Source organism: Polypterus senegalus, chromosome 6 (assembly GCF_016835505.1).
Source record: "Polypterus senegalus isolate Bchr_013 chromosome 6, ASM1683550v1, whole genome shotgun sequence".
In the NCBI taxonomy this organism is placed as follows: Eukaryota; Metazoa; Chordata; class Cladistia; order Polypteriformes; family Polypteridae; genus Polypterus; species Polypterus senegalus.
In genome coordinates this window covers 176235354-176250588 of record NC_053159.1, presented here as the reverse complement: position 1 = coordinate 176250588, position 15235 = coordinate 176235354, and the positions used below count along the sequence as shown (strand labels likewise).

Below are 15235 nucleotides of genomic sequence, written 5' to 3'. Positions count from 1 at the left end.
GCACAGCGTTAAGAATGTGCTTTACAAAGCACAGGCTTAACAAACCATAACTTTTTTTAAATGTCATTAATGGGAACAAATATAGATGCTCTTCATGTAATGAAGCATTCTCTTTAGGATGAAATGGTGAAAGAAAAGATCTTATTTAAACCCTAATGCAGTGAAATCTTGGTTCAGTGCACTTCCTAGCAATCAGTGACATTTTACTGCATAAAAGAACTTGTATTAAATATCAGCTGGTCCGATTTCTTTGTTTAGAATGGCTGACAGCCAATTCTCACAGCCGACTGCAAAAGATTTTAATAGATTTGTTTCCAGCCAACCAGATATGTCTTTTTTCCCTTGATTTTTAAATAAGCACCATAGTGAAACTCAAAGACATTCAAAATATTAAATATTTGGATTGGATGCTAATGGCATACCAGGTATCACAGACTCAGCACATTTTACGAATAATAATATTCCTATAAATTAAGTATGTGCAAAATTTTTTTTCCCACAGAAATATAAAAAGAATACTTATGCAGATTACGGTCTCATAAAACCTAAGTAGTGCTTGATATTCAGATCTATCTATCTATCTATCTATCTATCTATCTATCTATCTATCTATCTATCTATCTATCTATCTATCTATCATATAGTGCCTTTTCATTCATTCATCTATCTATCTATCTATCTATCTATCTATCTATCTATCTATCTATCTATCTATCTATCTATCTATCTATCTATTTTATATGGCCTTTCACATCTATCTATCTATCTATCTATCTATCTATCTATCTATCTATCTATCTATTTTATATGGCCTTTCACATCTATCTATCTATCTATCTATCTATCTATCTATCTATCTATCTATTTTATATGGCCTTTCACATCTATCTATCTATCTATCTATCTATCTATCTATCTATCTATCTATCTATCTATCTATCTATCTATCTATCTATCTATTTTATATGGCCTTTCACATCTATCTATCTATCTATCTATCTATCTATCTATCTATCTATCTATCTATCTATCATATAGTGCCTTTTTAGCTATCTATCCAGAGCGTTACCTCCCCTGGACCGCTAGATGGCAGCCCCCCTTGGGTTGCAGTGGTGCCTAGAACTCCCACAGGGCTTCATGGGAGTTGGAGTTTGGTGCAGTCCTGTTGGGATCCATGGGCACCACCAGGGTTTCTGTAGCTGCTGCTGAGCCCTACAGAGCAGCTCTTCCGCCACACCCGGAAGTCCTACCAGAAGTAGGTCATCAAGCACCTGGCGCACTTCTGGGTGCGTTATAAAAAGAGCCAGCAGCCACTACTCGGACAGCCAGAGTAGGGAGGAGGGAGACGAAGCTTGCCGGGAGGAGTGAAGGAGAAAAAGAAGAAGAAAAAGGAAAAGAATTGTGTTTGGTTATTGTGCTGCTGAAAATAGGTCATCAAACACCTGGAGCACTTTTGGGTGCGTTATACAAGGTGCTAGCAGCCACTACTCGGGAAGCCAGAGTCTACGATGGTGCGTTCGATCAGAAGAAAATATGAAGCTGGTTTTAAGGTAAAAATTGTTGAAGTGGTGAAAGAAATTGGTAACTGCACTGCAGCAACAAAATTCGATGTGTCTGAGAAACTGGTGCGAGATTGGAGGAAACAAGAAGATGTAAAGATTGCATTTTTGAATGGGCATATAAATTGGGGTCAATTTTTCGGGTTTCAAGATAAGCTAGTTTATACCGTGTATTATCGTGGTATTTCCCTCTACTTGCCCTTTACCTGTTTCCTCAAGGGTAAGTGTTCTGGTCAAGTTTGTTATCGGGTTGGTCTACTGTTGCACTTTAAGATGAACACACACACACAGACCCTAACCACAACAGTGCCCCATGAATGACACACACACACTGATTAACCTCTAGCACTTTAAACCTCACAAGTGCATTAGGAATAACACAGCCTGTCACTCAGTACTTCAAGAGACTTACTTATTATCAGCACGAACAACATTCGATGTTTTAGTGATATCTCAGACCTAAATAATACTTTTGGTATACAAGAATACATTTAAACATACAAAGACTCAGCACTCTTGACTATAGGCCATTTATCAGCCAAGAATGCCTTCTTTATCATACTGTTCATAACTATTGAGTGGTGCCCTCACCCTCAGCCTTATAAACCCTGCAGTACAGAAATAATGGCAAAAATCCGACTGTCACCAGGTGCTCAAAGAAATCTAACTTATTACTTCAATCACTCTAGACATTAAGACAAAGCATAGAAAGTTAAAAGCAGCATGGTATTTATTACAAGAATAATAATAATAATACCACTGCAACAAAGAATACTAGAAAATAGGTACTGATAGGGAAGTCTGAATATATATAGTCTTAAGAAAAAGCTTACGAAAAAAGGTAGAGATGACAAGGATGAATGTCCCAGGGAGGCGTTTGATTTAGCAGTCAATGTTCATGATGCCTTTCTGACGATCAGTCCCATCTTTGTCCGTTCCTCTTCTTCTCCTTCTGTACTTTCTTCTTCTCTTTGCTTCTCTTCTCCTCTCTTCTGTCTGACGTTGCTTTCAAAATGAGGCATATTTATTATAAAGTTTCATGCCGCGGTTTCAAAACACATGAATGTTCCATGCTCCTGATTGGCTGGCTGTCAATATGATGGATGAATTTTGCTCCCCAGGTAATAAAGTTCTTTGATATTGCCTCAGTTTTTCCTTTCCCAGGCTGTAAACCCAATTGATGTCCCAGATGTCCATCCGTAAAGTAATCAATAGCCTGAGGTATCAGCTCAGGCTTTCTTTCCCTGGCTGTAAACCAAATTAGCACTAAGCTATGAACAACTGTTATAAAAGTGAGGTATAAGGAAGAGGATATGTCTTTTTTATTATAATGGCTCCTACATCTGAATTCATCTTGTTGGGATTGAGCAAAATATAATAAGATGTAGATTTTATACACCACTAGCAAAATACCCGTGCTTCGCAGCGGAGAAGTAGTGTGGTAAACAAGTTATGAAAAAGAAAAAGAAACATTTTAAAAATAATGTAACATGATTGACAATGTAATTGTTTTGTGACTGTTATGAGTGTCGCTGTCATCAATGATTTGATTATCATTATTTCTTTCAGTCAGGTTCGTATTTGGAGGATGTGTTGTGTTCAATTTATATCCCGTGTTTGTCAACCGTTGTAAAGATAACAGGTTTCATTCATTGAAGTGTTCACTACCCAAATCGGTACTCGTGAATCTAAGATTTTTAACAGGCATTCCCGGTATTAAGATGTGGATTTGCCTGCGAATATTTAGCGGCAGCGTGTCTATGAACATAATTTAAACTTAAGCTTTACACTTTGCTTTCCTATTGGTATGTCTACAAAGGCTTGTTCAGCGTCACAGGGTTGTTCGTTTCCTACTGCATCAATAAACAGCTCGTCTTCCTCTTTATCTGAGACATCACACACTGCATGCACGGGTTTACCTTACCCAGTCCTGCAAAGTGAGTTCACGTGAGCCACTCAGAGTACATGCATCGAAGGTTCTCAGCTGTGCTTGTGCTATGTCGTGCGATCTTGCAATGTCCACTGCTTTATTTAATGTTAGCTCAGACCCGGCAATGCGTCTTCTCATTAAACTTGTAACTCGCGAATATCGTATTCGTCATAGGCATGACAAAAGACAGCGGCAGCGTGTCTATGAACTTAATTTAAACTTAAGGTTTACACCGTGCTTTGTGTCCGCAGTAGCTGCACTTATGAATATGCTTGTATGCGTCACACGCGTCATATTCTTTTGCTGCCTTCTCAATTGTGTAATGCGTTTTTTGTTCAGCGCTCTTTGGAGCTCTTGCTTGTTCTCTGCGTACTGCGTTCACAGTCAGTTCACGTGTGCCACTCGGAGTACATGCATCGAAGATTCTTAGCTGTGCTTGTGCTATGTCATGCGATCTTGCGATGTCCACGGCTTTATTTAATGTTAGCTAAGACCCGGCACTTAAAAGTTTCTCTCGCACTTTCGCTGAGTTTGTGCCAAACACTAGTCTATCCCTGATCATCTCATCTTCGTTTGCATAAGCACAGTCCTTCACCCGCGAATATTTAGCGGCAGCGTGTCTATTGGATTGCTGCTGACGGACGGACTTATATGGGCAGGCACTCAATTACGTGGGAGGCGTGACGATGAGGGACGCAACACCGCCTCACATGGCGACCGAGCTGCAGGATATGGCCGTATATATGTACATAAGTAGGTTCTAGTTATGACCGTTACGCATAGAATTTCGAAATGAAACCTGTTTAACTTTTGTAAGTAAGCTGTAAGGAATTAGCCTGCCAAATTTCAGCCTTCCACCTACACGGGAAGTTGGAGAATTAGTGATGAGTGAGTGAGTGAGTGAGTGAGGGCTTTACCTTTTATTAGTATAGATAACATACTGTAATACACTTTTTAAAAGATTACCATTTCTAATTGATTTGCAGTAAACAGCGCATTGAAGGTGCCTAAAGGATCATGTTCTGTTTGCTGTGAATTAATTGCATTATTTAAGGTTGTTCCATCCATGTGAATCTTTTGCATATGGAGTGTCATTAGCAAATGCTTGTGTTAAAAGACGTCTGTTTTGGGGAATCACTTCGGCCATGAATGTGCTTATCAGTTTCTCTCTCTTGTCTGCAACGGTTTTTCAGCATAGTTTTCATTTGATATTTCTTTACTCCATATCCAGTTTGCTAAAGCCAAAATACAACCCAGCACTCCATTTTATAATGTTCCAGCTTTTGTGCATTTATCTCCGACTCACTCCTGACTGCGGCTCCTGCATAATCGCTGACATTTTCTTATATCCCGCACACTGTTTTGTTTTGAATGAAGAGTGAGCACAGAACTGGATATTATGACTGACACAGAGGGGTGTCATTTTTATATGTGACAGCTCATTAGAGCTCACTATAGGAGAGCAAATACCGACATTATCAAAATTGTTTCGGTGGGAGTTTCTTATTGTTAGTATTGGTTAATATTCGGCAAATCTCCCACCCCTATCTCTCTTTCTCTGTCTTTCTGTGCCTTGCTTGCCCCCCATTCTTGTTCAGCGCCAACTTGGCACACTGGGAAACTCATTACAAGAAAGTGGTTTAGTGTTTGTGATCTTTTCAGCATTTACCATCCTCCTAGCTCACCAAAAGGTAAAGACACTGTCAGTGGCTGAAGGTATGTTAGGTGGGGCACCTAAACGAAGAACATCATACAATATGAGAAACAAAATCCAAACTAGGATGGAGGCCCAAAGATGCAATGCAGGTTTGTGCATTCAGTGATCAGGTGTTCAGGGTTTGAATAGTTGTTGTCCTTGGACATGTTTGCTCATAAATCTCAAATGAATATATCACTTATCCAGTGACACAACAAAAGAGCACCGACAGAAGAGCTTGGTGATAAATGTGCATGAGGAAAATGGGTACAGCGACAAATGAGCAAAGCTCGCAAGCCCCCCTTGAGGTTTGCTTTATTTACTGGAAAGATATATTTTTTAATAATGCAAATGAAGTGTATATGTCGCACAACAAAACATAAAGAGAGGAGAGACACTATGCAGTACACATAACAAATGCACACATATCCCTCTTTTCCTTACGTTTAAGCATTCTGTCCTTAATTTTCTTACCTCTAATTCCAATTAATTGAGTATCAAGTGAGGTATAGGAACCCTCCACACATCCATCTGTACACCCAGTGGATGCCGCTGTGTAACAGTAAACCCTGGGGATCCTGTTTCTCCTCATTCTCTCAAACTGCTTTTCCTTGTAAAGATCATGGTGGAAGCAGGTCAATTCAGACTTTCAGATTCCATCTCTTCATCTGCAATTCCAAGACATTCCCAAGCCAGACAAGAAACAGAATCCCTTCAGCATGCCCTAGTTCAGCCACAAGGCCTCTGTCCAGTGGTAGCTGACGGGGGCGTCATTATGACATTCCCAAAACTTCTCAACTAGCTCCCTTAGATCCCAAAGAGCAGCGGTTCTACTCGGAAGCTGTCCCGATTTTTTCTGACTCTTTCACCTTATTATAAATCAATCAATCAATCAACATTTATTTATATAGCACATATTCATACAAAAAATGTAGCTCAAAGTGCTTTACAAAATGAATAGAAAAATAGAAGACACAATAAAAAATCAACATAAGTCAACATTAATTAACATAGAATAAGTAAGGTCCGATGGCCAGGGTGGACAGAAAAACAAAAAAACTCCAAAAGCTGGAGAAAAAAAATAAAATCTGTAGGGGTTCCAGACCACGAGACCGCCCAGTCCCCTCTGAGAGTGTTAGCTCCACAGCCCTGCCAAGAAACCTCACTTCTGTCGCTTGTACTCACAACCTCATTGCTTTGGTCATAAGACCATAGAGGGGGACATTGATGCAGCTGAATCTGTAAACTTAGAGGCTTGGATTAAAAGTCATCTCCTGTTTCGCCACCATGGACCTGCACAGTGCCTGCTGGACAGCTGCTGTTACTCCAGTTTACTTGTCAGTCTCTGGTTCCTTTCTTTTCATTATTTGTGAACAAGATCCGAGATACCCAAACTTCTCCACTTACGGCAGCTCCTAGACAGAGCAATCCACTCTTTTTCAAGAGACAATCATTGTCTCAGACTTGTACCTTGTCCCAGACACTTCACACTCTGCAGCAGATCACTTGAGTATCTGGTGAAGGTCACAGTCAGTTGAGTTAAAGAGGACAACATCATCTGCACAAAGTGATGGTTCTTCCGCTAGCCTCCCGAACTGAACACCCTCACATCCTCGGCTGCACCTTGATATCCTGTCCATGAGTACTACAAACAGCAGCGGTGACAGTCACAGCCATGACAGAGTCCGACCCACAGTGAACGAATTGGTCTCAACGCCAAGTATTCAGTGCGTTCTGTGGATCCTTTGAATTGCAAAACCAAAGGGCGCGTTGTAGCATGTGGTCTTCTCAAATCTTTTTAGGAGCAACAACCTCTTAAGGTTAGAGGCAGAACTCCTTCTCCCGTGGCCAGCATGGGCATTCCTCCTGACTGACTGCTAATCCTTTTGGTTTTGTGAGGGTTAACGCCTAATTTTTCTTTATACAGAACATATTTTTTAAATACCGTAAAGCTGGTGGTACAGTCAATATTTGCTGTTAATTGCTCAGATGTTTCTAAACTGTGTGGTAAGGCTAGTGAGCTGTAATTTAACTGGAAATGTGAGTGTAATTTTCTGTCTTAAGTCTTGACTGAGGGATTAACTTTAAAAATTAACATTTCTTGCTGTTTTCCTGGAAGGAGAACATAGTGGTGTGTGGCCAGATCTCTTTGTGGTACTGCATTCTTCCTAGCTGATTAGATCCGTTTCTTTCCAAAAGCCCTGAAAGGTTTGCTTTATGAAATATGATACCAGTTCACTGTCAGAAATAAAAAAAAAAATCCAATAAACTATCTTGCAGTCTCATTTGAAAGAAATTATTTTCCATGAGCTCAAAATATCCACTTAACTTTTTCTTTGCCTCAAGGATGCACACGGTTGTAAACAGACTGACCCGATTACTGAAGCCTGGGGGAATGCTGTTATTCAGGGATTATGGCAGATATGACTTGACACAGCTTCGATTCAAAAAAGGTATGGTGTTGCTTGTTATTTTCTGTCCAAACAGACATCCACCAGCTAATTTTTTAATCCTAATTTGTAGAAACAGCTTCTGTAAGCAAAGCACGTTATCCACTTTCTTATTGATTTAATGTTGTTTGTTTTATGCAGCTGACTTGTGATAGCCCTTATTAGAAAAGGAGGCAGTTCTGTGGCAGTTTATAATGTCCCCACATGGCCTCTTAGTTGTCACATAGTCCACTAATCAGGGTTAATTAGTGTCAGGAGTGAGTGCAGGTGAGCAGACTGCCTTTTATAAAGATTCTGGGAAAGACAGAGAGAAAGCAGCAGATAGGAAATAACACTCAGAGTATAGGAGCTCCGTTTCATAGTGATGGAGGTCAGTGTTAGGCGGCAATAAGGACTTCCTAGCTTCAGAATGGGCTTTTCAGTGATGAACTTTATGGATAAAAGGGCTAAGTGTATAGGTGAAAATACTCCTGGGTAAGGGAATGTTTGTTGTAGTTCAAGTCCAAAGTTACTGTCACATGTACTTGCATATAATAAGTAGCATAATTCTAAAAAAATATATATTAGAATAAGGAAATAGTGTAATCAGTGCTAGGACCAAATACTTGCATGTATATATGGTGTATATTATATGTAATTGTGTGTGTATTTTATATATAAACGTCTACACGTGGAAGTGTGTGTCCACAAAACTAAACCCGATTCTGCATCTTAATTTTTTTCTGACAATTTCAATAGTTTCTAGGAGGCTTACACAGCTAATATATATATATATATATATATATATATATATATATATATATATATATATATTGTGAAGGATGGCCGGCCGTTTATCCCGGCCAATACCCCCAAGCCGCCAGGTGGAGCCCTCCTTGTAGCATAGAGGTCCCCAGAAGACCAGCAGGGCATCATGGACAATGTGGTTTTTATGCACAGCTCTGCTGGATGCCATGGGGGACACAAGAGGAAGCTACAGGGAGGGCCGAGGACTTCTTTGTGCCCTATGACCCGGAAGCTCGTCATAGGAAGAGCGATGGGCTTCCGGGGTGAAGAAAACAACTTTTACCTGACCCGGAAGTGATTGAGAATCACATGGACTGGGGATTGAGAACACTTCCGGGTCAGGGAATATAAAAGGACTGTCGGAGCTCCCAGATGGCGAGCTGAGCTGGGTGAAAGGGTGGCAACGCTGCCTGGGAGCTGGAGGATTGGTTTGTTAGTGATTATTGTGTAGTATATGAGTATTGTGGATAAGAGTGTGCTTTGTGCACTGTGGCAACAAAATAAAACCAACAATTGGACTTTTACCTGGTGTCAGGAGTCGTGGACAGGGGAGCGCCCCCTATCTACCACAATATATATATATATATATATATATATATATATATATATATATATATATATATATAGTAATAAGTTTTCCTTATGAAATAAAAAGGCTTCCACATAGAAAAAGATTTTATGACCGTCCCCGTATAATGTCCATTGGACAAAGAAAAAATGCAAAGACTTTTGCAGTGATCAAAAAGCATGTATTGTATTTTGACATCGTTAGAATACAAAATGGTATTTTTATACGGAGGACAAAATGGAGACAGGAAGTGAGTTGGCAGGAGATGACGTCGAAACTGTGGGACAGATACAATGTCATCAAAGGTGAACCGGAAGTGATGAGGTAATGGCAGTGATGTCATCAGAAGGAACCGGTAGTAGTGTCATATGGAAGGGCCGGATGTGAAGTTTTTGGCGACCATCTTTGGAAACCAGAATTAAGTGTTCATTTTTCTTCTTTTTGTCTGATGAAAAGAAAGAGAGAGAGAGACACTATTACCACATATCAACCCCTCGTCTCACGATGCTTCACTCACCTGTGAGCTTGTTGACTGCCTCCTAAGTGCACATGTGTGACAAAATATCTACAAAGTGTATATATAAATATATATACTGTATGTATGTGTATATTGTGACAGATAGGGGGCAGTATCGCTACCTTGAACCCCTGTCCAAGACTCCAGACACCAGATAAAAGTCCAATAGTTGACTTTATTTATATGCCACAGTGCACAATGCACCCTCTCCTCTACTATACTCATAGAATAAACCAATAATCACTAATACAATACAATTCACCACTCCCAGACGCGTTGCCCTCCTACCACCCAGCTCTGCTCGCTATATATATATATATATATATATATAGTGTTTAGGATGGTTGAGCAGGGTCTCATACTTGGCCAGAAGGTCAGTGTAATGAAAGGACCAGGAAGATGTTGTCTGGTAAAAATGTTCTCCTCCGATACATTAGATGGCAGCATCCCTGGGTTTTGGTGTTTATTTGGATACCCACAGCGCATTCTGAGAAATGGAGTCTTGGAGTACAGCCCTGTTGTGTTCCGTGGCTGCCGCCTGACCTGGAAGTGCATCCAACAGTCTACGTCCTAACTCCGGAAGCAGGTCTGAGATGAAATAAGCCGCTCAGCCTAACCTCATTGAGGTAGAGTCATAAAGCTGTAGGTGATATTCATCAGGAGGATGGAAGAAGGAAGAGAATCTTTAACTATACTTGTGTGTTTGGCTGGTACTTATTTGGAAAAGTGTTGGTTACATCTAAAACAATTTTATTCGAACCTGAAACTGTTTTGGGTGACAGTGGTGCACCCCTGTGGTGACAATATATATTTTTCTTTCTTCATTTCTGATAATGGAGAACTCAAAAGGTACGGTCAGTAAAACAGGAGAGCAGTGTCAAGGTTTGCCCAAGCATTCAAGTGATCGGTTGCAGTAAATGGCAGCTTTCTTTACTTTGAGAACAACTTAAGTTATCAGGAGTGTACTGTCTTAGAATAGGTTATGAAAGTAGCATAGGCAAAGGTAGGATCCATGATAGAGCCCCATTTATTAAAAAAAAAATCAAGACATGAATACAAAGCCCAAAACAAGTGCAACCCAAGAATGAAGAGCTGTCTCTCTCAGATGCAGGTTCATAACTGAAAACCAACATCTGGTACGTTCTTATATAGTGGGCAGAGCAGAACGGGCAGGACATCTGGAATGGAAGGGGAAATGATGATGCTGTTCTTTTAGTTTTTGTTTTCCTGCTGTTTAGAGGCAAAGAGAGAAAGGTTGTTAACATTGATGTCACTCCACTCTCAACACCTGTTGTTCACTCCCTGGGTACATGTGCCTGACAAGGTGCAATGTGATGATTACAAAAATAAGGTTAATTTGTCACCTTAAGGTTAAGGTGAAGGGATTCACCTGCCAACAAAATCATATGGAAAAAATAGGGGGTCTGAAGCCCAAGAGGGTGATGCTCACAAATCAATACATAGGTTGTAGTGACCTTTAGGAGACCACTGTCCCTTTTTTGTAGTCATTTGAGGGTAGCACCAGGTCATTTAAGAGAAATCCACTTAACTGATTTTAAACATTGTGCCTCCTTACTCTTTAAAAATGGTTCTGGTAAATGCTCCTTATTCAGGACCAAGAAGCTGAAGTCTTAGGTGACCTCAGTCTGCTCTGCATGAAGGCACATAGAAATGTCAAATTTCAATGAATTCCTTGAGTCCTGCAGTTCTTGTGTGTTACAAAAATTTGCATATTAAAAATAGAGCTCAGTTTGGCTCTGCAGGCAGTGTGGTGTAGGGCCTTGCATTGCATTGTACTTTATAAAAATGGATATAAATGATTGTTCTGTTATCTTGTTCTGTGTCCTAATCTTGTAAGGCAATTTGAGATAAAGACATCAGCCAGATACACTAATATTCAAACCATCCTATTATTGATGCCTGCAGTTGGTATATTCAACAGGAATTTAAGACCGCTTACATAAAACTTGTAATACATTTACTGACCACAGAACATGAAAACAATAAACGTAAGCACCAATGGTTTCCCATTTTGTTATAATAAATATACAACATTTTTATTTCAATTTAGTTAGTGTAGGGCTGTGTCAGTGGTAAAGGTGATTTCCAAGCTGAAAAGGAAAGAAGGTAAGAGACCCAACATCTCAGCTGTGTAGCTTTCATTAGGTGTGCAGCTGAAAAGGAAACAGCAGGTATCAAATATAATACGGGAAGAAGGGAACAAAGCTGGGGCAGATGAAAAGAGGTCAGAGTAGGTGAGAAAAAGCTGCATTAGAGAAGATTAAAAAGTTACTTGGTGATTAAGACCTGCAGAAATGTGTGATCCCAGGCTGAGATTTTAGTTTAGCTCCTTCTGTTTTTCTTTGAAAAGTGTCTTTGAAGCCCTGTGAAAGAACACAAACAGAGAGATCAGTGTGGCTGTGAGCGACGAAGGTGACGTATTCTTCAACAGGCTTTGTAAGATCTTTGATCTTAACACTAGAATCCCTGTAGCCTATGAAAAAACTCTTAATCCCTGGCCACCTGAAATTCCTTCGCACCGCTCCATTAGCGTCTTTTGTTTTGTAAATGTGTCGATCAGCACAAGCAGCAAGCCCGCTATCCCTTCACCCCACTGCTGCAGCTCAACTTGAAAGGGCAGAAAGTTCTCTTAGCTCAAGTCTGTTTACCTGCGTGTGAGTTGCCGGGAGTTGTATAGGGTAAATAATATATCATTATTTGGAATACATACATTTCATGTGTGTTCCTTGTCTACAACAATCTTTGTAAACACATCATTAAAATAGAAACGTTTTTCATGTTTTAGTAATAATTGACATAATATAGACATGAAGTGTATAATGTGTGAAGCCTGAAGTCCAAATATCAAATAAACACTTTCACAAAAAGAAAAAGAACTTGTGTTAGGGTGCGATATTGACACACCCTTAATACGACCGCTTTGAGTAGTGAGCTGCTCTTATTCTTACTATTATTGAATAAAAACATACATTTGATTTGAGTCTGTAACCGCCGGTGTAAATTTATGGTACTTGTAAAGGTTAGTTTTTTTTTTACTTCAGTTTTATTCTGTCAGTCACGCTCATGCTCCTGCCAATCTGACATTGCTGTTTTCAAATAAAGACGAGTTATAGCAGAGATGAACTCAGATGAGGGTTCTGCATTGCAGAAAGAGAAAAGAAGCCCTCCCCGCAAGAAACGTCCACTCACAAATAAGAACAACGCAGCTGCACCAGGTGTAAAGGTGAAATATCGCACCGTTTGGATGCAGCAACAGGTCGGGCATCATCCACCCAGTCGGTCAGCCCCACACTTGTCCTTCAACAAAACAGCACGGCTTACAGAGCCTTGTATATTCAAGGTATTTACCTTGGTTTATTTACTTATCTTCCTACAGCGTAAAGTCACAAGTAAACTGCAGAGCTACCTCTGTTTGATCGACACGGGCATGCTCACAAAGTATATGTGTAATGAAGTGACTTTAGCTGCAGGTGGAAGCTCCACGCAACAGTTGTTACGGTTCTGCCTTTGTCCAGAAATTGTTTCATAACCTTTATGACCTTAGTCTTGGAAAGTCTTTGTTCCATGGGGCAACTGGGATCTTTTCCTGAATAAGATCAAGCGCAGTTGCGTAGTGTGTGACAGGAGCTTATATTGAATTTACCAGAGGGTTCAGATACAAGGGTATTGTTGACGACATATTTGCAAGTGGCACAGTGGCTCCTGTTGCAGCTCACAGTGCCCAGTGAGGAACGTGGCTCTTCTGTGTGGTTTGAGCTATGGACGAGATGTTTGCATTGGTTAAGTGGTCAACGGAAGGAAAGCAAGGAAGGATTAGAAAAAGGCCCCAGTGGAAGTGTGCAAAGTGAGGACATTTTGTTTATTGACTTGTGGGAGACATGAAGTGTTAGGATGGAATGGCCTGTAGTAATCACTTTTACTTTATTAATGTTTGTAGTACTAGGTTGTTGTACCGTGTTAGCCATTATGAATGTAGAGAAAAGCCAAGCCAAGATTACAATATGCAAGCTTTCGAGGCAACTCAGGCCCCTTCTTCAGGGAAGATGTTATCTAAGGTAATCTCAGAAGAAGTGGCCTGAGTTGCCTCGAAAGCTTGCATATTGTCATCTTTTTAGTTAGCCAATAAAAGGGGTCATTTTGCTTGGCTTTTCTCTTTATTAATGTTTTAAATAATATGCAGTACAATGTCATATTTTAATCCCTATCATTTTTGTTTTTGGTCTGTTTTTCTTTTGTTTGTTTGTGTTTGCTCACACTAGAACATAACTTTAGTGAATGTCTGGTGATTTTTTTTTTTTCTTTTTTTGAATTCCTGTTTCCGTGGAACCTTGCACTTCAGATTCTCTGAAGACCTCGTTGTTACAGAGAGCTCTGGCTTTTATTTGCAAGTCTTCCATGGCTCTCATTTAAAACCCGGTTCCTCTGAGGATGAAGATGTTACCTGTGGGTTGCTTTATTTAGTATTGGCTAAGGGGTTTGTATGCAGTTAGTATATTATAAATCTGTGAACCATTCTAAAGGGATTCCGACAATTTAGGAACAGTGTTTCCCAAACACAGCCCATGACACTTTCCTGTTTTTCTGTTTAGTCTTCCTGACAATAAAATAATTTTATTTATAGAACGCTTTTCTGATACTCAAAGTGCTTGAAAAGCATAAATTCTATTATAAATGCTTAAATACATATACATATATATCTATGCATGAGCGGTCTGTGAAGATTTTCAGTCATCCAGCTCATGGTACAGTATATCTCTTAGTAGTACGTCAAAAGCAGTAGAGTTTTGCACCATGTTAGCCACAGATTGATACAGGAGAAAGTAGGGTGAAATGACACATTTTATTGGCTAACTAAATACAATAGATTACAAATGCAAGCTTTCGAGGCAGCTACGGCCCCTTCATCAGGCAAGGTGTAACAAAGAAACTGAAAAATACTCTCGCTTATATAGGGAGAGCAAAGTGATTTTTTTCTTTCATCTTAACAACCTTTTTGTTCAAATGTTAGCAAAATGAATACACCTGAGATGAATTAACCCTGAAAGAAGAGAACAATGAACTAATAAAATGTAGAGATAAGATAACCATCCATCCATCCATTATCCAGCCTGCTATATCCTAACTACAGGGTCACGGGGGTCTGCTGAAGCCAATCCCAGCTAACACAGGGCGCAAGGCAGGAAGCAAACCCCGGGCAGGGCACCAGCCCACCGCAGGATAAGATAACCATCGTTAGAAAAACCACTTTGCTCTCCCTATATAAGTGAGAGTATTTTTCAGTTTCTTTGTTACACTTTGCCTGATGAAGGGGCCTTAGCTGCCTCGAAAGCTTGCATTTGTAATCTAGTTAGTTAGCCAATAAAAGATGTCATTTCACCCAACAGGACTTTCTCTAGTGATGGTTATCTTATCTCTACATTTTATTAGTTCATTGTTCTCTTCTTTCAGGGTTAATTCATCTCAGATGTATTCATTTTGCTAACATTTAAACAAAAAGGTTGTTAAGATGAAAGAAAAAAAATCACTTTGCTGTCCCTATATAAGCGAGAGTATTTTTCAGTTTCTATAGTACGTCAAAAGCCACCGTACCTGCTGTGTATTCTTGAAAGCCCCTTCACCTTTCCAGTGCATTGGGGGGCATTTAAGAATACACAGCAGGTATGGCTGCCTTTGACGTACTACTAACAGATACTCTAAAAACAGCATTG

At 39.9% G+C, this 15235-nt stretch overlaps 1 protein-coding gene across 4 annotated transcripts in view; it reads left to right on the top strand.

Annotated features, from left to right (window-relative positions):
- The window catches only part of mettl8 (methyltransferase like 8), a 167122-nt gene that overhangs the window by 143512 nt on the left and 8375 nt on the right, over nucleotides 1–15235 (top strand). For all 4 annotated transcript variants that reach the window (XM_039757613.1, XM_039757610.1, XM_039757611.1 and 1 more), the window contains one exon: nucleotides 7532–7638. In XM_039757613.1, the coding sequence (XP_039613547.1) occupies nucleotides 7532–7638 (107 nt within the window). The remainder of the gene's footprint in view (nucleotides 1–7531; nucleotides 7639–15235) is intronic.